The 21,656-nt window shown below is 41.1% G+C and overlaps 1 protein-coding gene across 6 annotated transcripts in view; it reads right to left on the bottom strand.

The window, feature by feature from the left end:
* Window positions 1-21,656, bottom strand: part of TLN2 (talin 2) — a 206,463-nt gene that overhangs the window by 75,113 nt on the left and 109,694 nt on the right. For all 6 annotated transcript variants that reach the window (XM_040602224.1, XM_040602223.1, XM_040602228.1 and 3 more), the window contains 14 exons: window positions 20,838-21,018; window positions 18,934-19,047; window positions 18,170-18,278; window positions 17,264-17,472; window positions 15,895-15,993; window positions 13,410-13,577; window positions 11,826-12,120; window positions 9,480-9,646; window positions 8,216-8,344; window positions 6,576-6,689; window positions 4,391-4,504; window positions 2,943-3,077; window positions 1,826-1,954; window positions 1,113-1,215 (listed from right to left, as the gene is read on the bottom strand). In XM_040602224.1, coding sequence (XP_040458158.1) covers window positions 1,113-1,215; window positions 1,826-1,954; window positions 2,943-3,077; window positions 4,391-4,504; window positions 6,576-6,689; window positions 8,216-8,344; window positions 9,480-9,646; window positions 11,826-12,120; window positions 13,410-13,577; window positions 15,895-15,993; window positions 17,264-17,472; window positions 18,170-18,278; window positions 18,934-19,047; window positions 20,838-21,018 — 2,066 coding nt within the window. The remainder of the gene's footprint in view (window positions 1-1,112; window positions 1,216-1,825; window positions 1,955-2,942; window positions 3,078-4,390; window positions 4,505-6,575; window positions 6,690-8,215; window positions 8,345-9,479; window positions 9,647-11,825; window positions 12,121-13,409; window positions 13,578-15,894; window positions 15,994-17,263; window positions 17,473-18,169; window positions 18,279-18,933; window positions 19,048-20,837; window positions 21,019-21,656) is intronic.

The following is a 21,656-nucleotide window of genomic DNA, read 5'->3' as shown; positions in this document are numbered from 1 at the left end:
TCTATCACAGAGAAACAGCAGAATGTCATAACACCTGCAAACACTTGGTGGTTGCTTGAGCACACCACAGTTAACAGCGTAACAAGACAGTATGAGATAGGAAATAGTTACATTAAACTTGGAAAGGAACTCATTGCTTTGTAGGATTTCCCAACCAAACAGCTCTTACAGCTTGATGTTAAGAGAGCTACTAGATTGAGTTATTCGGTATCAGCTGCAAAGTATCCATATTCCTTTGCCAGATACCCAGTGCTAACTTCTGCACAACTATGTGACAGAAATGTGAGCCATCTTCATGCAAGTACACCTGCTTCAAATGAAAGTAACTAAGTTATGTAGCCCTGATGCAATTACATCCAATTACATGGTAATTGCCATAATGGATTTCATCAGCAATATTTAAAAAAAACCTACAGTAGCATTTGCATCAACAGCTTTTGTTCCTTACAGAAATAAGGAGAGAGAACATTTTACCACCTAAGAGTAAATCTTTTTTCCCTCCTGCAAGGAGCTTTTTCCTTATTAAGGTGTTCCTGGTTTCTAGAAGTATAGGTACAAAAACAAACTGCAGAATCTGTGTGCCCACATTCTCTGTTGGCTTTAACTCAAACTACACAAGTGTGATCAATGAGTCAGAAATTACATTATACATGCAAACTGGTAACATTTAGTAAGAGATGCAGTTTTAAACGTCACCAAGCTATCCTGAGTATATTTGCATCCTGTGCTTCAAAAAATATCCAGACTCTTATAACCTTCTGAAAGGATACAGCAACATTTCCAGTGGCATTGACCTTTCAGTTGCACTACATTTTAGTTCCCTCCTTCACAGAGTTCCAGTGGCGTGTATTTACAAAAACAACAGATGTTTCAATCTACTCTGATTATATACAGACACGCAGCACATTGCAACACTGTTCTTCTATGAAGCACATTATTTACACCAGCAATTCCCAGGAAGCTGCCACAATTCACTATCACCAAAAGAACCCCCCCACCCAAAACCAAAAGTAGTAATGGCTTGGTTTAAGTAATCTATAATAAGAAAACCTTCTATCAAGTATTTTACGGAAAGCAGAGGTTTTGCAGACACGTTATGAATAAAACACTACCTGTGTAGTGCTCGTTGCCTTGAGCAGCACAAGTTAACAGCTGGGCCATTGATGAACCGACTGCTTTGGATGTGCTTCCCAGGTCCTGAGTGCATTTCTCAAGCTGTGAAAAATTGCAAAGGACAAAATTCTTTAAGTTCAACTAAAACATGCTTTTTTTTTAAAGTAATATTAAAAATTTCCTCATTCCACAGAAACCAACCTTTTATCTCAGCTACTGAACACGCACACAGTATCTCTGAAACTTGACTAGCATGTTTTCCCCGTCCATGATGAAATAAATTAACATATTAAGTAACAAAACCAACAAAACTATTTTATAATTAGTAATGGAAATCATTACCTTCATCTGAGGAGAAGGGGGATTTTGCCAAATAAAACATTTCACTTTCTAAGCCTACCAGGACTGGTAGCCTTAGAACTACTGAGTTCTCATCTTTGTCGCTATTGAAAAGAAATTATTTGCAGCAAGAAATGAGTGAAACATTGCTGCTGCTAATTTGTACAACAGAGTCCCTACAGTCCTATGAGTAATTCTGCTACAGAACATGCTTCTGCTGTAGCAGGAATATATATTCTTTTTAAGCGAATTAGTGCAAAATCCTGTCAGTATCACCATTACCCAAAGCCTCATGACTTGTTTTGACTCTAGTATTTAAATTTAACAGCTAACTTTGTTTGTTTTTAAATGAAGAACATCCTTCCTCAATTACAGTTTCTCCTGGCAGAGGTTTTAACTGTCCATCCACAGCTGCCATCTTCGCATCTTGCAGTTCATTTTTGAGAGTCTGGACTGTATTCAGAGCAGAGTCAATTTCCATCGGGCCACACGCTTCGTGAGCCTATTCAGAGATCAGATCAACAGCACTGTCAGCAGCTGTAAGCCACCACCAGAAAGAGTAAATGCTTCAGATATAACCTCCCCCTCCCAAATTATTGCTCTCATGACTTTAGAGGTCACTGTGGGCACTTTGTTCTACATCACAGCTTCCAAACTCCCGCACAGTATTCCTAGCTTGTGAAGAGAACAACACACAGTTAAGAGACACCAGGGGAAAGAGACACAGCTGGCTTGTGTACACATCACCTTCCCACTGGCCACTCCAGGTACTGAGAAAATAACGGCTGCAGTCCCGATTTCGCTTCCTACAGAGCCTAACCATGCATCGTGACTGAAGTCACAGTGAACCCTCTGATGTGGCAGCCCACAGCCACCAGTACCCGAGCTGGAAACGTAAACATCACCTCAGGTGTAGCCAGCCTATATGCTACAATCCTGGGTTTGGGCCTCAGTGTACACACACACACAAAAAAAAAAAAAACCAAACCAACAAACCCACGCACTTCCCACTGACCTTTTAAACCCATACATCATTTTGAAATCTGTGGTGAAACAGAGATAGCTTCTGCGTCCCTGAATTTTGGAGATGAGCTCCAGTTCACAGTCACAACGCTGCTCACAGAGTGCTGTCCCAGTTTGGCAGGTGCACAGCAGAGCACTCCGCTTTCCCCACTCTACTCCAGGTGCTACAGCAGCTCAGAGCTTTCATCTGCTGCTCAGCAAACACCCTGCTCCCGTCTTTCTTGTAGGGAAAGGGTAGCACAAGCTTTTCAGTTTTCTCATCATTTCTCCCTCCCGTTTCTATCACGACACAGAAGCCACCTGGGAGTCTAAGCAAACTGTGCACAAAAAGCAACACTGAGAAGCGAACAGTGCTGGAGCATGAGCCATTCCCTGGGGGAGACGCAGTGGGTCAAGCAGGACAAGCCTGTGACCACGACCCCAGCCATCTTGCTTTAGCTGGTTAATGCATTAAAGCATTTACCCACCTTCTGGGAGGCAGTTCGTAGCTCAGCTAAGCTGGTAGCAAGGTTCTTTGCACACTGACTCAGCTGCATTGCTGCTGCTTGATCAGCCACAGTGGGGACTGCAGCTTTAGCAGATGCCACCATTTTACTTCCAGGCTGTTCAAAGAAGAGCAATGAACACAGTTGGTTTACCAGCTTATTTTCTTTAAAGGCAACTTAGGATTCAATAAACAAAATGCTTCCTCCATTCACACACTCACGAGGTTTCTAGGTTTTCTATAATGACCGTTTAATGCACTACCCTGCTCCTTAACCGTGCACCTTCTAGATCCCAGCCTTTCATTTGTATGCTGCACCCTCTCGTAATTCCACATTACAGTGTCCTCTGCAGCAGGACTCGTTTGAGCGTTACCGGTACGACGACTACCTCACTGGTACCAATATCTGTCCGAGGCCTTCGTGTACATGCAGACTACTTTAAAGAATTTAAATGTGTAGTTTCGCCATTCAGCACCCATGTGGTATGAGCAGGTCCAGGTGGCACAGATGGTAAATTTGTCTCAATGTTTCTAAATATTAAACTCTTCCAAAATTCCATAAATTGAGAACCATAATTCAAGAAATGACTCTTTGCAGGCTTTGCTGCTAACACAAATAAAATAATTTGCTGATTCTCACCATCACTGTGGTACACATACACAGCCCCAGGGGAGATGGATCATTCTAATGACCCCAAAGGGAATCATACAGCAAAATACTCAGAGCAGAGGCATGGCTTGTGATACCTCTGCCTACATGGGACCATACAGAACCTGCTAACAGCAACCACATTACAGCAGGACTAACTGGTGCCAAGTAATAATCAAGTCATTACATGAAGAATTGGTTTCTTCTGTTTGTTTCTTTAATGTCCACAATAAACCCAATAGTTTTGTTACCAATGGTCAGTATTTTATCAATTTTTTTTTTTAAGATGTTTTGGAAGAAGCACACAGTCAAATGTTGTGTTTTGTTCAAAATTGCAATCAAGATCCATTACGTATGCAGGCTAGTATCTACTTGTGAAGAATTCTGGAGCTTGCTGCTGTAACATTAACTTTACCTTAACTAAGAAAGGTTCTCACACATTCAGACCTCTGCTTAGAAAGATGCTGAATTCTCTCCATCTGGTTCTTTAAACTCTTTCCCAGAGGGCAAGTGCTACAGCAATGAATGCTTCTTCTCCATACACTGGAGTTTTCTTGTTACTTTTATCCTCAGTTTTGGCAGTTTTCACTCACCACAGATTCAGCATACTTCAGCCATCTGATCTGAGGAACTAAATTATCCTTAGCTATGATTCACAGTCAGTAACAGACTTTACACGGTTCTTAACAGTTTACTGCTTCTTTATAACGCATGAAAACATACAGCACTAAAAAATGCTTTTTGCTCTGACGGAGTCTACTACAATGATTGATTCACTTCACCTGAAGAAAGTTCTGGCTGGAATTTATTAGAGCAAGCTGGGCACTGAGGTCCTCTGCCTGAGCTTGACTTCCTCTCACACCCTGCACCAACTGAGGAATGTGGTCTGCAACATTCTACAATAGACAAAGGGAAAAGCTTTTAGTAGATAAATAAAACCTCAAAACCCTCTGACACTAAAGCAAGCCCTCTCCCTACCCCCCTTAAAGAACTTATAGTACTCACAGGTACAGTACGCTTGTGCCTTCACAGAGTTTGTTTAGGATTCTATGGAACTGAATTAATACACAATAGGATTTTTCAGAGATGTTGTACTTTTACTTAAGAAATCTTTATTCAAGCTACTCATTAAAGACCCTACAACCTAAGATTTTTCTGCAGGATTATGTACCCAAAGTATTTTGAATTACTTCCTCTGCATGTTCAAATGCCAGTAGTGGAGGTGACAGATTTTTTAAGATAATGTCTTGCTTTCAAAAAAAGCTTTACACACAAGCACCTCAGCCTACTTCTCCTTGACTTCTAACAATACAAACTTTATAGTATGGCTTGAGCATTCTGAAGTGTGTATTGCTATAACTTTACTCCTGGACTGCCCAGATTCATGCTCCTTGTCCATCCATTTCATAATAACACTTACTTCAGCAGTGCAATACTCTTTTTTTTTTTTCTCCTTTCCTCCCCAAAAAAGTTAAAAAAAAAAGTATCAGATCTTCTCTGCTACCTAATAAATCATCATCAAGATCAAATTAGAATGAACTGTAAACAATACAGTGAATCAGCTTGTCTTTTTTTTTTTTAATTCATACTGAAATAGCAGCTGCCTACAACACAATTTTGAGATGTACAGCTACCCTATTTAATTCCAACATTACTTAGGATTACCACCATGCCGAGAAGTAATTGCTGAATGTTAATGTGGCTTTTAACGATGCCTTCTTTAATGGTTTTCTTCTCCTTCCCTATATAACTGCTCTTCCATCCAGAAGAAAACCCTTTTGCATTCTATTGTCTTATTCAATTTTTTGCTTAAATGCAATTTCTTTAAAAACCCTCAAGCAACATTAGTCAGAGCTAGAAATTAAGCTGCCAAATGTAGCTAAAACACAAAAGAGAACAGCTTCTCACCAAACTCTAGTTTGGAACTATAAAAACATGCTTGACTTCAGGCATACCTTGAAATCTGTGGTCTTGGCAGCCTTAACTTCAAGCTAGAAATCACATTAACCCCATAGTAAGATCTATAACTTATTTTTTACAGTGATATTTAAGGTCCCAGTTGCCTGTAGGCTGAACATCAGAATAGCAGGATCGGTGCTGTTAGTTATATAACCGATTATATAACCTATATGTTGAAGAAGGATTTCACTCTGTTACAGTACAAAGTATTACGGCTACTCCACCCTTCGTTGTGAAAAATTCCAAGGTTACCTTCACTCCACAGCAGCCCCACTTCACTGCATGTACCATTGGATAGCCTGCTGTGATGCTCACACTGCTGCAAAGCGTGCTCATGTGCTGAACGTGGGGCCAGGGCTTCTCGCCAGTGAACAAATCTCTGAGCAACCGGAGCCCTCTGCACAGTGCTTCTAGCACAGCTCTGCATGCACAGGGTGGCTGACCGCTCTGTCAAAACTTTTACTCATAGCACTTGCTTCAGATGAAGTGTTTGTTACTCAACAGGTACGTGCTGAGCTATACAAGCCTGTTGGTCCTTTCTAGTAAGGTGTTTGCAGGGGTATTTGTAACAGCCAAGAACTACAGAGTAGCTCAGCTTTTCCAAGCTCTCCATACAGTAACACATGGAAACCATGGATAATACAATAAATGAGGGTTCTCCAGAATCATGGAATTGCATCATAGAATCACAGATGGTTTGGGTGGGAAGGGACCTTAAATATCATCTAGTCCCAACTCCCTGCCATGGGCAGGGACACCTTCCACTAGCCCAGGTTGCCTAAAGCTCCATCCAACCTGGCCTCGAACACTTCCAGGTATGGGGATGGGGCATACAGAATCCATAGAGATCAATGTGTATGGTGTGGTTTTTGGTTTGGGGATTTTTATTTTACTAAAAACACTCCTTTCGAGGTTGCAACACTATTATTACAGAAGGTGATATTTAGTTCCCCACAAAGCAGAGTTCAAGAGTTTTTTGTCAGTGGCTTTGGGTTGCGATGTGTTTACCTTACAGCTCTGCACAAGTTGCTGGTGTGCTGCTGTGTTCTTATTTGAGACCGCTGCATTCTGAGAAGCTGCAATAGTCTGAGTGGCAGCAGCTGCAGCTTGTTTAGCCGCAATCTTTGAGGAAAAAGGAACAGAGTTAAATCAGTGGTCACAAGTCCGAGTAATTCAGAGGATGAAATACATAATACAGGTAACTTTGACAGATTAAATCATTACAACCCTTGATTAATTTGGTTTACCTTAAGGAAACTCAGGATTGCTTTTCTCTCAAGGTGAAAATGAGCTGAATACTGGTCTCACCTCTAATTCGCCAATAAAGAAAAGGGTGGAACGAGAAGGATTCTAAGATCTTACTCCTTCACAGCTTATGTTGCAGCATTACCAAAAGAAGTCAATTACAGACAGCAGAAATGGTCTAATCAATTAGCTCCTTACAAAAAAGGCCAGAGAAAACAGGCCAAGTACACACACTGCCACATTAACACCTCTGACTGCCGACTCAAGGGAGCCAGCTTCTACTGATTTTGCTGAGATTGCTCTATGGCGAAAGCAAAGATACTAAAGTGATACAGAGGTACAAAATACTGGTATTACTAAGTCTAAAAGCACCCCGCGGGAAGACCTTTTCCAAATATCTGGGAGTGTTATTATCAACTGGCCCACTAAATACAGGCAAGCATGAAGTTCATTCTCATCGTTACACATTTCACTCCTTTGTGAGGCAGTATACATTGTAACAGTAAAACAAATAAAATGCCCTTTCTATAAAGCTTTCTTGCATGCAGTTCAAAAATTGAGACATCAGCTTTTATTTCCTGAAATACTCCTGATTTTTGGTACTAGCCATATACAGCAATGTAAATGCGCTTCTGGAACATGGTTACCTACTTAGGTCTCCTTGTTGTACTTAGGTCTCCTTGTTTGTCTAATCTCATTGAATTTAAATCAGATTAATGTAAAACCACAGCTGGAAACTAGGAATTACAAAAGGCTTTTTTTTTCAATCTGTCTTTTCTACATTTCAGCTGAGAATAGGAAGATCAAACCTTGCCTACAAGACAAACTTCAGAGAGGTTTTAGCCGCAGTGCACAGTAAATTGCCTTTCTCTCTCTGGGCTGTACTATGAGATAAAACGTATCTTTCCACTTCTGTTTCTGCTTCTTTGATTCTCTGAATAACTTACTGGTTTAATTGGATATGTTGCAATTCAACATTTCTTTGTATGGAAATTTACATGAAACTCTGGCAGATATACTAGTAAAACCATCAAAGGATATTGTGTGTAAATGACAGATCATACAGGTAAATTAAAACAGTAATGAAGTAGTTTCAGCTCAGCTGTTTGAAACCTCAGCTGTTCTAATTCTATGACTAAGCCACCATCAAATGCCTTCTGAGTCAAATTCTTACACCACTTCACTACCTCAGTAACACAAGTGCTCAGTTGTCTGAGAACTATGGTATGGTATGCTAGCATCCCTAATTCCAAGCATTGTGTTCTGGAACTGAGCTTACAGTGCTATCATTCTGTGCCTAGCACTCTTCCTGAAATATGCACTTCTACTTGCTTGAAATTATCTACAGATACTAATTATCAAAACAGAATAAACCAAAATTTCAACAACATCTAGTTTAGAACCTCTAATCTGTTGACAATTTTCTTCTTGATGGCATTCTGTGCAGCAGCATTTGTAGCAACCCGCAGTCCCTCTGCTGCTTCTCTCAGACGCTGCTGTTGATCCTCATTTTCAGGATTGGCTGCAGCTCCCTGCACAAAATTTCAGAGCAAAAACCATGAGCCTCAGTAAAAGTTCCTGGAGAAAAGGTAGATAAATATCAAGGTTTTAGTTCTAGACAGTGTCTGCTAAATCAGCCTTTATTTTCCTCATATTATCTTAACCAAAGTTAGAAGAACATTAAAATGTTACAAGACTTTGAAGTGGAAAATTTATAGCTAGTACAAGGTTGTTCCCATATATGTTAGGTACTTTGAGGAAGGGAGCTGAACTTTTGCTTCATATACTGCTTGAGGCGCTTGGAAAAAAGCCTTGTACACTACTTCCACTATGATCTCTACTAACGTACTTTGACGAACATAGGTTTTGAAAAAAACAACCCCAAACAACAACAGTTTTTAAATCTCTCGATTCAATACACCTTTCAATAAAACTGCAGTCCAACCCTTGAGATTTAACACAGTAGGTTTCCTTCATCTGAAGTCTGAGAAAGTACTGGAAGGTCAAGGACATGCCCCATAGCCAGGCAAATGGGCCTTTTAGAGCCCTAGCAGAACGGCTGGCCCTGATCTGTAAAAACCATTTAAGTGCAGGATCTGGGAAACAATTCAACGAACATATTCCTCCCCAGTGTATTTAAATAGGTTTCTATCACAGAAGGGGAAGAAAATGTTAAATATACGCCCCTCTCGTGAGAACGGGGTGGGATGGCGGGGCACAAAAAAAGCAGGATGCCCCAGGGGGAGGGAACCGTCCCTAAGACAAACACAGGCAGAGCTGCTCTGTTAACAGCTTTTGTAAGTGATATTCATAAGAGACAGCCATGGGTTTGCTGTTCCACTTCTTTTGGTAGGACTGGTACAAGACTTCCCATCACCGCGGTTACAGCTGGTGGGAGCTGCCCTAGATGCTTGAGTCACGACCACCCTGAACACAGGGCAGCAAAGCAGTGCAAGAAGGGTTTCTAACACCCACACCCCACCCCCAACTAATTAATTGTTTTTTCTGAACATACCTAGGATAAGTCATTCAATGTCCAACATTTACAGGATAAAAAAAAACACCCCTACTATCAGCCAGATCCTATCCATCCTATCCCACATCCCGTCCCTTCCTGGCATCTAACCATACAGTTCTACGCTGACGGTTAGCTCATTTTCCTGGTACCTTTGCAGCTTCAACCATGCGGGCTGTGGAATCTGCCAGGAGCTTTGCAGCAGCCAGAAGCTTCTTTGAGTTGTCCATGTCGATTTCTGCTTCAGCATCTGACCTCATCGCGTTGACAAGATCAGAAGTGGCCTGAGCCAGCACCCTGGCCTGCCGCACCATTTCACCTGTGGCATACAATTCTATTTTTACTTACTTTCTCTCTGCATTTCAGTTGCAGTTTCAAAAATCATCTCAACAAGATGAAAATAAAGTTACATTTGCTGAAGTATTCTTTTGACTTGAAAATGATACACAAAGAGTTCATAGCTTAGACACTTCATAAATAAAACCTTAGAGCGCAACACGAAGGAAACTGCTGCAGTGGAGATTAAGAACAAAATGTAATGTTTGCCTTCTAGATAGCAAGACAAAACCCCAAAATCAATACTTTAAGGTAATTTTGAATATATAGTTCAAGGAAACTCCTGGCCCAGTGAGGACTAATAATTTTGCTTTCAAATTACAGCCAAGATTTCACTCCTTAAATAAAAATTACCCATCTTTCACCTATTTTTCTTTTAGGGAATCACCTTCTGTCCAACATAAAGGTAAGAACTCTGTCAGAAGGGACTCAGCACCAGGTGGGTGGGTCTGGACAAACCCAAGGTGTACATTTAAGATACTGGAGTCGTGTTCCAGTCATGGTGAAGCAAAGAGATGGAACAACAACGCTTCTGAAGTGGATACCTATGCCTTCTAGAGCAAATTCATTTGGTCACTAACACATACACTTGACCTCCTTCATAGCAGACGGGAACCCATAAAGCCTTTTGCTTTCTGTAGGTTATCAAATCAAGTAAGTTGTGTCTGGGTCTAAGGCCTCATTTTTTTCAAATGCTCTTAAGAAATCATGGGAAAGAAAACCAAAGCAGCATTTTTCTCATGTGTTCTCAAGGTTACTTGTGGGCTTCAGAATTAAATGCCTTCTTACCAGGCTCCTCTGGTCAGGCATAGGCAAAAAAATTTAAGTCTTCTTGCTTTCATCAACTATGTCCCAACATGCATTTTGGCAATTAAAATTTTTACCAAGATTGGCTAACTCAGCTCGCAGTCCAAATACTCCACTTGAAAAAAATCCCTTTGAGTGCCCTTTCTTATAGTACTAAACCAGTAAATCAAACAAAGTATAACCTGCTTGGGCAACAATACAGCAGTCACAAGCCAGAGTCTCTCACCCGTTAAAATTGTGACCGCAGGAGTGCAATGATAAATTGGAAACACAGACTGGAATTTGAATGCCTTCTACTAAAAACGAAGTATTGCACAACAAGATATTTGACTGTGAGTAGAAAATAAATGCTCTACGAGATCATCTCTTTCACCGCATTCTTCTGTGCAGAAGCTGAATCATAAGCGACAGCTAAACATAAAACTTGACATGGTTTCCTGTGCACATCTACAGTCATTACATTCCTTAGGATAGCTACAGAGCATTAGAAAACTTTTTCCACAGCTTTCAATTCAAAGATTAAGGGTGGTTTGGCAAACATTCCTGTGCATCTTTTAAAAATTTTAAATGTAATAACTTGGATGACTCTACAACAAAAGATCAGTTTGATCACATTGACTGTAACGTGAATACAACTGTGACTGAAATATTTCCGTTCCTGGCCTTGCAGTTAAATAACATGAAAGAAAAGCCCAACCCTAACCCCAAGGAAAACCATGCTACTCACTATTTAAAAAATCAGCTTTTAAAAACTGATCCCATTTTAAACTTTCTATGAATTGCCTCAATTTCAAGTTGATACTGCCTCTTCACACTGTTGCTACTTCATAACATTTATAATTATTGAAATTTCACCATTCTAAGTAATTTACTGGTTCTTCACTAAAAATTCAGAGTGGATCAGTTAGATGTTAGGCATCTCAAGTTTTAGTTGATTCTAGAAGCTGTAAAGTTTAGAAACATAGGGAAAAGCAGACGTTAGTTCCAAAGCCTACAACAAAATCTACACATAATTAAATCAGTCACTGGGAATTATTCACCCAGGTACCTGTCTTCGTATTTGGAGATGAGAAATTGCTACACAATTCTGTGAAGCAAAGCAGTGGTAGAAACCAAGACAAAACTTTACAGTGATCCGTTAGCACGACACTGACTGTTTTCACAGAACATTGATTCTATCTGGCACATCACTACGTGCATTTTGCTGATTGCATGTTATCTGCTGAATGACTACCCGTCAACGACAGCACTAGCCTAGGAGCAGAGTACGCTTCAGAGAAGGTTTTTCACTTGCATTATTTGAAACATGCACATCTCTGAGTCATGAAAAGCTACTGCCTGTTAGAGAAACTCACCAGCATCTCCCATCGAACTGAAAATACTCTCTGTGACACACATGATGGTATCTGTAGCCTGGTCATAGCGTCCAATGGGCTCTCCCCTGCTTGCGAACTGGCGGACGTGCTGCAAGAGGTCATTCAGGGCTTGGCTGACGATGCTGGCAGCCGCACTGACCTGCTTCAGTAACTCGGTGTCGTCTGTGGCAGCCTGGCAGGCCCTCACACAGTTTTCCACTGAACGGTCTACCAGTTTCCCTGCCTCAATCAGCTGCTCCTGACACACTGGAGAGCTGATGGTGGGACTCACAACCTGCATGGGAGGGGACACAAAGCATTCAGAAAAGGCTTGTCTGCAAATTTCCTAACTCCTAACAAGTGAAACACCCAGTACATTAGTTTTTAATCTTTAATTTACCTGTTTTCCCTAGACAGAAAACCCTGAAATCGAGTATTTAAATAGGTAGCTTCAGACATCTAGATTAGGAATCTGGGCTCTGCATATCATTAATATAATCTCAATTTAGATTCTGAGAATGAATGCCTCCACCTTGTTCATGCTTCTTCAGCAGCTACTGAACTGAGAAAACACAAGAGAGTGGCTCTGCAGGGCAGGCACGGGCCAAACTCCTCCAGAGTAACTACATCTACTGGCAGACTCTTATAGACTGGAATTCCAAATAAAATGAAATCTTAATTGGAATTGGTCTTGTAAACCCTTCTTATAATCAGCCTTTTGTTTGTGGTTGGGGTTTTTTTTTTTTGTTTTTTTTTTTGTTTTTTTTTTAAATAAAAGTTGTGCTTGGCACAAGCCAAACAACATTCTACTTCTGAAGCCACAAGACAAGTAATAAACTGTGTAACCTACATAGTCGAAACAACCCTCCCCCATTTTGTTCAGGCATATCCAGACAGCTTTTAGCAATGGGAATACTGTGTGTGTCCTGTGAGGAAAACAGGATGGATACCACTGAGTGTCTTATGCCACACTGAAGGAATTCACAGGCAATAAGAACTCCAAACAGTGTAAATTCATATATATGAATTACAAAAAGCCCTCGCAGCCAGAGAAATGTAGTAGAAAATATTGAAAATTGCATATCTAATATTGGCTAATAATTTTAAAACAAACCTTCCTGACATTTCACAAGAGTTGAAAACCCATTTCCCTGCAAACGACTACACTGCAGACTTCAAAGCAGCATCTAAGTAGGAAATATGAACTGTTTAATTTTTTAATTGATTATTTTTTTCATTGATTTTTAAGATAAAAAGTGTTCCAGAGGCTGTAGTGTTCCCCAGGCAAGCTGTGCTTCTTGAACTAGTATTTTTTACGTTTTTATTTTATCAATATTAGTAACTCATCAGATGGGCTTTGTTATTTGTGAACATTCCCTGGGGATTACAGCAACACCTCACATCTTCTGGGCTCCTGACTGCTACTGTTAGGGGTGACTATTTATTAATCAAAAAATTTGCTACTGCATAAATATAAAGCTATGACATTAACACGGTATGTTGCCTGTTACTGTTGGAAATACACAGAAGCCTACACTCCAAACGACGCCTTGCAGCCTCATGAACACCGCTAGCCTCACTCACCTTAGCACAAGCCACAAGCTGGGAAGTAGAGAGCGCGCACTGCGTAGCAGCAGCAATGACCCTGTTCTGCAGCACTGTATCCTCGGCAACCTGGGCTACGTTCTTGGCCTTCAGCACTAACATGGCAGCAGCGTTTGCAACAGCTTTGGCCAGGCTCATCAGAACATCCTGGTAAGGTAAAGGGAAAATTCAGTCTTACGAACAAAAAAGTATATACTTTCTTTACATTAAGACCAAGCCTCCTGAAGGTAAGAAGTTCTCGTGTATCAGAACTTGAACATTCTGTTACGTGTAAAGCAGCAAACATGGCTATTACTCAGAAAACTCAAGTTTTCTGTTCTCAGTACAACCATTTCTCTTAACTACATTATCAAGTTATTGGACTGAACGAGTATGGACTGTTAAATGTGGAATTGGCTCAGAGTCTGTAAGAATAAATCTATGTCCCCAATTGCAATGTGCTTATCTTCACTTCCTGAGAATATACTGTTAGTACAAAAACATCTGGAGTTCACCATGAAACATGTGGTAAGTATCTGCAATAAGGATGACAACCTCAAGGAGCAAACTGCTGAGAACAAACAGTACTTGAGCTGATACTAAATTCAAGTACTTAATTGTGCTTAACAGTAACCACAATTGCCGTTCCATTTCTGAAAAAGCCATTTACAACCACAATATTTCCTTGTCCATGATGTAAATGTAGCCCTATAAATTACCGCTCCTAAGTATAACTCAAAACAGGTCTTAATTCCAGAATAATTCTCCCTCGTACAAAAATAATTTAAGTAACTGAAACTGCGAAATTAAAACACACTCATGTTTTAATTCCTGCAATGAATAAGTTCAGGCAATTTCTTCCTATTTCCCTATTAAAATGCTACATTCCATATGCTTCACTTTTTTAGTGGGATGGAGTCCTCCTGATGCCTGTACTGTTAAAATGACGTGGCATTCCTGTAATAAGATATTACAGATACACATGCATAATCTTAACTTCACAGCAGAAAAAACTTTGGATTTAAAAAATAAAGAACACTTATTTTCATTTTGGTTTTGGGATATGAAGGCATGATAAACCATCCCTCTCCTTACCCACCTTCTCCAGCACTCCACAGCAATTATGAGAATGTTCAGGTTCTTTCTCTTAGTTAAGAAAGAAAGAGCTCAACTAGAACACAAATGAAAACTCTGATGAAACTTGCAGACAGATTTACTAGTGGATTAAATGTTTTAAATGGCCTGTAAGTCATATTAGTAGACATCCTGCATACAGTGCGCTCCAGAGGTCTAACTGTTGCTGTAAACTACTTCCCCTTGGTTCTGTTTCAAAATTGTTCTTGGCATTGAATGAAAAAATCCAGACATGTTTTTAACAGAGCATTTAAGAACAACGGTTTTAAACTGCTAATAGCTAACACTGTCATTAACTTATACAGGCATTATGATTTGATAATTGGCAATACTAATAAACTTACAGAAATTATGTTTTTAATGCAAGTTTTCTTCTACTCGGTTTACCAAAAAGTTTGCATGCATACACACAGACACAGCAAACACTTACATGAAAACTGCTGTATTTAATGAGAAAAAATACTCGTTATTTATTAATAAATGTTCATTCATTCTTCATAAATACACGGCATAATAAGTCATTCGCTTGCAAAAATAGTGAAACACAAGGAAGGGCAAGGACTGAAGTTGTCTGTATGCATGTTTCAAGTTTTAATACACTGCTTCCCACAAAATCTCTACGGCATTCAGAACGACCGATTAAGACTGCACACATGTCCCCCTGGAAAACAGTGACACAGTGTACTTAGTAAAGATAGTCAGAGTTTTGAAAGTAAGTTTGCTGTTCCTTGTTTTCTGTGTCTGACTTCGCACTGTGCTATATAACTTGCCCTCTGTTGCAACTGAAGGAAATGGGAAATTCAAGCATATCAAGTGTGACACAATGCCAAGAATTTGAGAGATCAGGAGATCATAGGGTATCTCAAATTAGCAGATCTCTGCACTTCCACGCTAAATTTTCCATCTGTAAAATGGAATGATAGTTCCGCATCCTACAGGAAAGCTATAGAAGATACTATCCATGCAATGCTGAGGTACTGAAAGCCACCATAAAAGAAGTCAGTGATGAATGTAGTAGTGAAAGTAAAAAGCAGAGCAGAATTTGAAAAGCAAGAGCCTGACCAGTATGCAAATAGCGTGAGCCACGCATTTTAAACGCTGGGAGGAGCACAGTGCAAACAGCTCCATTAGCAAGAAAGCATCTGTGTGATGCACAGAATGTAGTTTCCTATGAAATCAGCACTCTGTGTTTGTATATTTAAAAACCATTTTATAATGGATTAACTTCAATTAGCATTGAGAAACATCAAAACTAGCGTTTCCTAACCACACTTTGGGAAGCCTGGTTTTATGCAGTGGCCTCATTAGAAAGCTGCACAGTTCTGACAGTGACAAGCAATCCCCTCATTACCTGGAACCTTTCATCTGTTTCATTCTCTCCAATTTGTCTCAGCAGCTCCCCGCTTGCTTGCCCAATGCTTCCAGCTGCAGTCAAAACTGTCTGTCGAGGCTGGAAAAATATAATGGTGAAGTACATGAATTCAAAGAAAATGAGCTTTACTTGAATTTTAGATTTCCTCAGCGAACTGCTGCATTAGTGTGCAATCAATATGGCTAAAAAAAATACTACATAACAGAAATACTCTGGAAAAATCTTTACTTTTCCACACATTCAACTGCACAACCATATTTCAGGGGTTTCATCTGAAGAGCTCCCAGAGAACATGTAAAGAATTTTGAACACGCTGAATAAACATTGTTGTAATAACTCCAAGGATAATTAAGGGTGGATAGTCAATATGCCAACTGATCTGGAAAAGTCCAGAGGTGGCCATGGAGATGGTCAGAGAGCTGGAGACCCCTCCTGTGAGGACCGGCTGAGAGAGTTGGGGTGGTTCAGCCCGGAGAGGAGAAGGCTCCAGGGAGACATTACAGTGGCCTTTCAGTACTTAAAGGGGGCTTCCAAGAAAGATGGGGACGGGCTTTTTACAAGGGCCTGCAGTGACAGGACAAGGGGGAATGGTTTTAAGCTCAGAGAGGGCAGATTTAGATCAGATATGAGGAAGAAATTCTTCCCCGTGAGGGCGGCGAGGCGCTGGCCCAGGCTGCCCAGAGCAGCTGTGGGTGCCCCATCCCTGGCAGTGCCCAAGGCCAGGCTGGACGGGGCTGGGGGCAGCCTGGGCTGGGGGGGGGGGATGTCCCTGCCCAGGGCAGGGGTTGGGACTAGATGGTCTTTAAGGCCCCTTCCCACCCAAACCATTCTGGGATTCTCTGATCAGGAAATTTCATGTTCTTCAAAACATAAATACCTGAGGAGTTCTAAGGCAAACTGCCTGCAGACTCCGACTCACAGCAAACTGATCACGGTAAGTCTGTCTTGGTCAGTACTACTACTCTCGTTTTTTGAAAACCACAACAGAGGGATTACCTTCTTATTTTATGTGTCGAAGTAGACAAAGATAGTAAGGAGAGAAAAATCATGAACTAAATTGAGTCATAGTACTGTTTGAAATTTGTTTGTAAAAGACAATATGATACCCAGATAAATTAACTATTTATGACAGAAACCAATTAACTTCTGCATGTAACAGAACATTCTAATATCAAGATGCAAGACAAAGGCATAAACACACGGAAAGGTGAAGGTACAAGCAAAAGCACTGCTTGCACAAGGGGCATTATATGGCACTGAGTAGGCAAGGCTTAGAAGCTAACATGTCTCAAAAACGCCAAAGCCGTGCACTTCAAGGAGGGAACCTGAGAAGTTTCCATCTACTCACCTCTCCTGATGTAGGTTGCACAGCCTTCAGCAAGTCTGAAACAGCACTGGCCAATGTTCGAGCAGCTTTCAAGAGGTCTTCTCCACTTCCAACTTCATCATCCATGAGAGCAGCAAGCAGTTTCACACCTTTAGACATCTCGGTGAGGTTGGAAGAGATGGTTGTAATTGCACATCCCACCGCAGTGTAATCAGTGTCAACTGGGTCCCCTGTAGAGCAAATGTATTTCCATGATCTTTAGTGCTTAAAAGGGAAAAACAGGCAACTACCACAAGCCACACTCTGGAGTGTGGAGACAAAAGAGACATTTCAAGATAGCCAAGCAATGCCTACTAAGTAATTTTATTGTCGCTTTAAAAAAAATCAGACTGCTATAATTTTTCCAATTTCTGCATTTCTTCTTCTACAAGAATTTGTCTTCTAACAGAATTTCTCTTCATTCAATGCAATTTGCTGAGAAGTCCACAGTATCAACTACCTTCCAGCACTGAAAGAACCCACGACAATACAGTATTGACCCCTTTAAGCCACTCACAGCTCTTTCAACTTGTAATTTGCTGAAGGAAAAAAACCTACTGTCAATAAACACATAATATTTTTCTAACAGCTGTCAGATCAAGAACACTTTTTTGTTGTAACCTTGCAAATACTCTCTACTGTGTCAAATAAGCAAACTACATTTTATCTTCATCAATGGCCACACCTTTAGTGTAAAAGACAAATCAAAGAAAAAAATTGTGTTGGGAGGGACAGAAGGCTTGTTCCGCGTGTCAAGGCGCTTTTAGCTATACGGGTTCTTTGAAGAAAATGTGTCTCCAGCTGCCCCATACTCTGTCCCTGCATTACTTGAATTAGACTGATAACTAACTTGGAGACTACAAGGAAATCCCCCCCTTTGAAATTTACCTGCTGTAAGGTTAACAACAGATGCAGTTCCTGCAGTGATAGCATCAACCTGAGAGTGTATTTCATGTTTTGATTCATCAACCTTGTTCTGAACCCATACTCTTGATGCCTGCAGAGCAACAACAGAAACAAGACTTAGGGATTGCAGTGAGGTTCTGCAAGAGAAGATACTATGTAAATCTCTCATTCCTTCATGAACCTTTAAAAGCGAAACAGAGGACAACCACTAAACCTTAAAGTGAAATGTGACAGCAAGCATTTTCTTTGAATCATTTGCTACAGAATTGCTACCACATTTCAACAGCTGTCTTTTTAAGGTAAAGGCCATAAACTGCGCATCCATGAAAGCTAAATGCTCCTGACTGACAGTCCTCCATAAGCAATAGTCTCCTGATCTGTCCTCCTACTCTAACCTGGATCAGGAACAACAGAATCATATTCTGTTCTTATTTTTCAAGTGTCTGGCAGGCAGTCACTCCTGCCATAAATATTGCCCATAGATGGTGTTTAATTGTACATATGCACATGGAACAAACAGGATTCCGGACACTGCTGTGCAAGGAAGTCTGCTACATCTGACCTCAGAAGACTGACTACAGTGAGGTGGAACACTCTACATCAATTCCTTAAAAAGAGCACAAATCTTTTATCTCACTTTAAAAGCTTTAGCAATACCAATTTTGATCCAGGGACAATGACTAAACTGATCTGTAACTACCCCAAAGCGTTAAGGTCCATTTTTATGACAGTTTAAAAACACTCACCATGTCCTGCCCCAGAGGTGGTAGATTATCAACTTCGCTGAGGTCAGCTTGTGCCTGCTGAACAGCATGCATACTGGTATTAATAGTCCCCATCAAGGCCTGCTGAGCTGAGGTCTGAAAGGGAAAACAAGGAGACGCCTCTGCGCTATGTCCCAAACGGCACTTCAAGCAGATGTGACATATGCATGAAAAGACAGTGAGTGACAACAATCCCACAAGCACAGCAGGGCACTGCAGATAGCTAGCTTTTCCCTGGTGCAATGGAGAAAGCAAAGCTCTCTAATGCTCCTCCCACACAGTCTGGATTCCGCCTGTGCCATTTTATACCCCTCTGTACTTGCAGACATTATAAAATGCTGAACTTTCCCCAGATGAAACAATGCCCAATGGACACACACAAACCCACCAAGCTGTCTTACCGACTTGCATTCTAGGAACACGAACAGGAAAACTGAATTTGCTTCTAGGGTATCATTACTGTTTTCCTGGAACAGCCTACCAACGTAATCAAGGATTATTCTAGAACTGAATTGCCATCAGCCTGCAAAGGGTCTCAGGCAGAGCAGGATGGCTATCTGTATCGGGTGTCTGGGCAAGGCTGTGGCTGCAGGGGTGGCCCAGCTGGCTCCAGGGGTGGCCCAGCAGACCCGCTGTGGGACACAGCTGAGCCCAGCAGTTGAGCTGGGGGCACCTCTGGGAAAACATCCCTAGGAAAGGCTGCAGCACCACACAGCAGTGAGGGCAAAATAAGTTCAAGAAACAACCCTGCAAAGCCCCATGTCGGAGGAGGATGGGAGGAGTTGTTCCAGGCAGCGGAGCGGAGATGCTCCAGCAGCCCATGGGAGAGCCGACAGCGGTGCAGGTATTCCCCTGCAGCACAGAGAGCCCATGGCAGAGCAGGGTTCCGACAGAAACTGCAGCCTGTGGAGGACCTATGCTGGAGCAGGCTCTCCTGGGAGGATGTGCACCTCACAGAGGACCCACACCACAGGCGGTTTATCCTGAAGGACTGCAGTCCACAGCAAGGTCCCACCCTGGAGCTGGAGAAAAGCGTGAGGAAGGAGCAGCAGAGGAGGGCTGTTTTAAACTGACCACTTGGAAGCAGGAAGCACAGTAGTCAGAAATGAAGGAGTGAAGTTGAGTCTGAGTAAAAAAGGAGGTGGTGGGAAGGTACTTTAGTTTTTGTTTGTGTCTCACCACCCAACTCTATTTTCATTGACAATACATGAAACTAATTTTCCCCAAGTTGAGTCTGTTTTGCCCATGAAGGTAATTGGAGATCTCCCTGTCTTTATCTTGATCTATGTTGAGATAAAGCTTTTTTAATCTTATTTTTTCCTCCTCCATCTTTTTGAGGAGCAGAAGTGAAAGAGCACCTGGATGGGCCTTTGGCAACCAGCCAATGTCAATCCACTACACATACTACACTTCCAGTGGTATGTCATGATCTTAAGCATTGGTTATATTCTCTACAACCTGTTCAGGGCTTTTGATATTCTTTTAATTTCAGTAAGAAAACTCAGCATCAGCTTTAAGCCTGCCAAGAAGTTCCAAATTGGTAGGCTAGTGATAAGCTGATGTAAGCCTTTTTCTTAAAACTGCTTACTTTTGCCGGTCTTTAAACCTTCTTTTCTAACCCTTGAATACTACTTTAACTACTTAGAGGTAAAGAGAAGGCTGGAAGAGCCAGCTTTAAAGAAAATGAGGAAATAAGTAAAAATGTGGTAAGTATTTCAGGGATGCTCAAAACTGATGTTTAGTAGGACAGCCAGGAAAGTCACACTCAGTATTTCTTCTTCCTGCTCTTAGTAATATGTGTAACAACCTGTTTGTGAGTCCCCGCAGCACAGACAAGTTTGAAATGCAAAAAACAGTTTCAAACACAACACAAGGAAGTTTCTCACAAGTGGAGGCATATGTCCTCTGTGCATCTGACCAATTGTGACTTGTTGCTGGGGGGAAGGCATGATGCCAATGTTGAAAGTCTCTGGACCGCTGGACCCAGAACGCATGACCGCTGGTAGTGCCACAGAGCCATGCTCCACCTTCCCTGTTCGGTTGAACTGCTGCTGCAAGATGGTAGATCTAAAACAAACAAGCAAATAATCAAAGAAACAAAACAACCCAAAAACCAACAGGAAAAATACAACACAGTGAGAATTAGCTCCAGCAAATCCAGTTCTGCCAGATGTTCTTCCTTTGGGACTTAAACTGCATTTCATGACATTTGGAGAAGCTGGAAAACTTAAATTTTTCTTTCTAACCATTTTCTAATGTATTAGAAAAGAAATAATTTGGGGCTTTTGGCAGATCAAACACTAATAACGCTAATGAGTAGGCACCAAGGAAAGAAGGCAATGTGCAGTTTTGGCATATATGGTACAATAGCTTTACCCCTTTAAGACGCATGACAGGCAGAACCAGAACAAGGTTTATGGCATAACAGCTGTGTTGTTTCAGTTGTATCATAGGTGATCAATAGAAATAGAAGCATGATCTCTGGAGATGCCTTTTGCAAGTAATCCCTAGATTTGGGATAAAAACTAAGATTCTTTCCTCCCTCTTTATACGCACGCACACACAGTACTTGCTAATACTCTGGCAGTCTATTAGATAATGGGCTGGGAGGCAGGACGCTTTCAAGAATAATAATAAAGTTACTGCCATCCATGGTGTTGAACTGCTTTGCCAGATATACTGCTCATATTTAAATATGGTTCAAG

Source organism: Falco naumanni, chromosome 7, assembly GCF_017639655.2.
Source record: "Falco naumanni isolate bFalNau1 chromosome 7, bFalNau1.pat, whole genome shotgun sequence".
NCBI lineage: Eukaryota > Metazoa > Chordata > Aves > Falconiformes > Falconidae > Falco > Falco naumanni.
The sequence above is the reverse complement of the archived record's forward strand: the minus strand, read 5'-3'. Positions and strand labels throughout refer to the sequence as shown.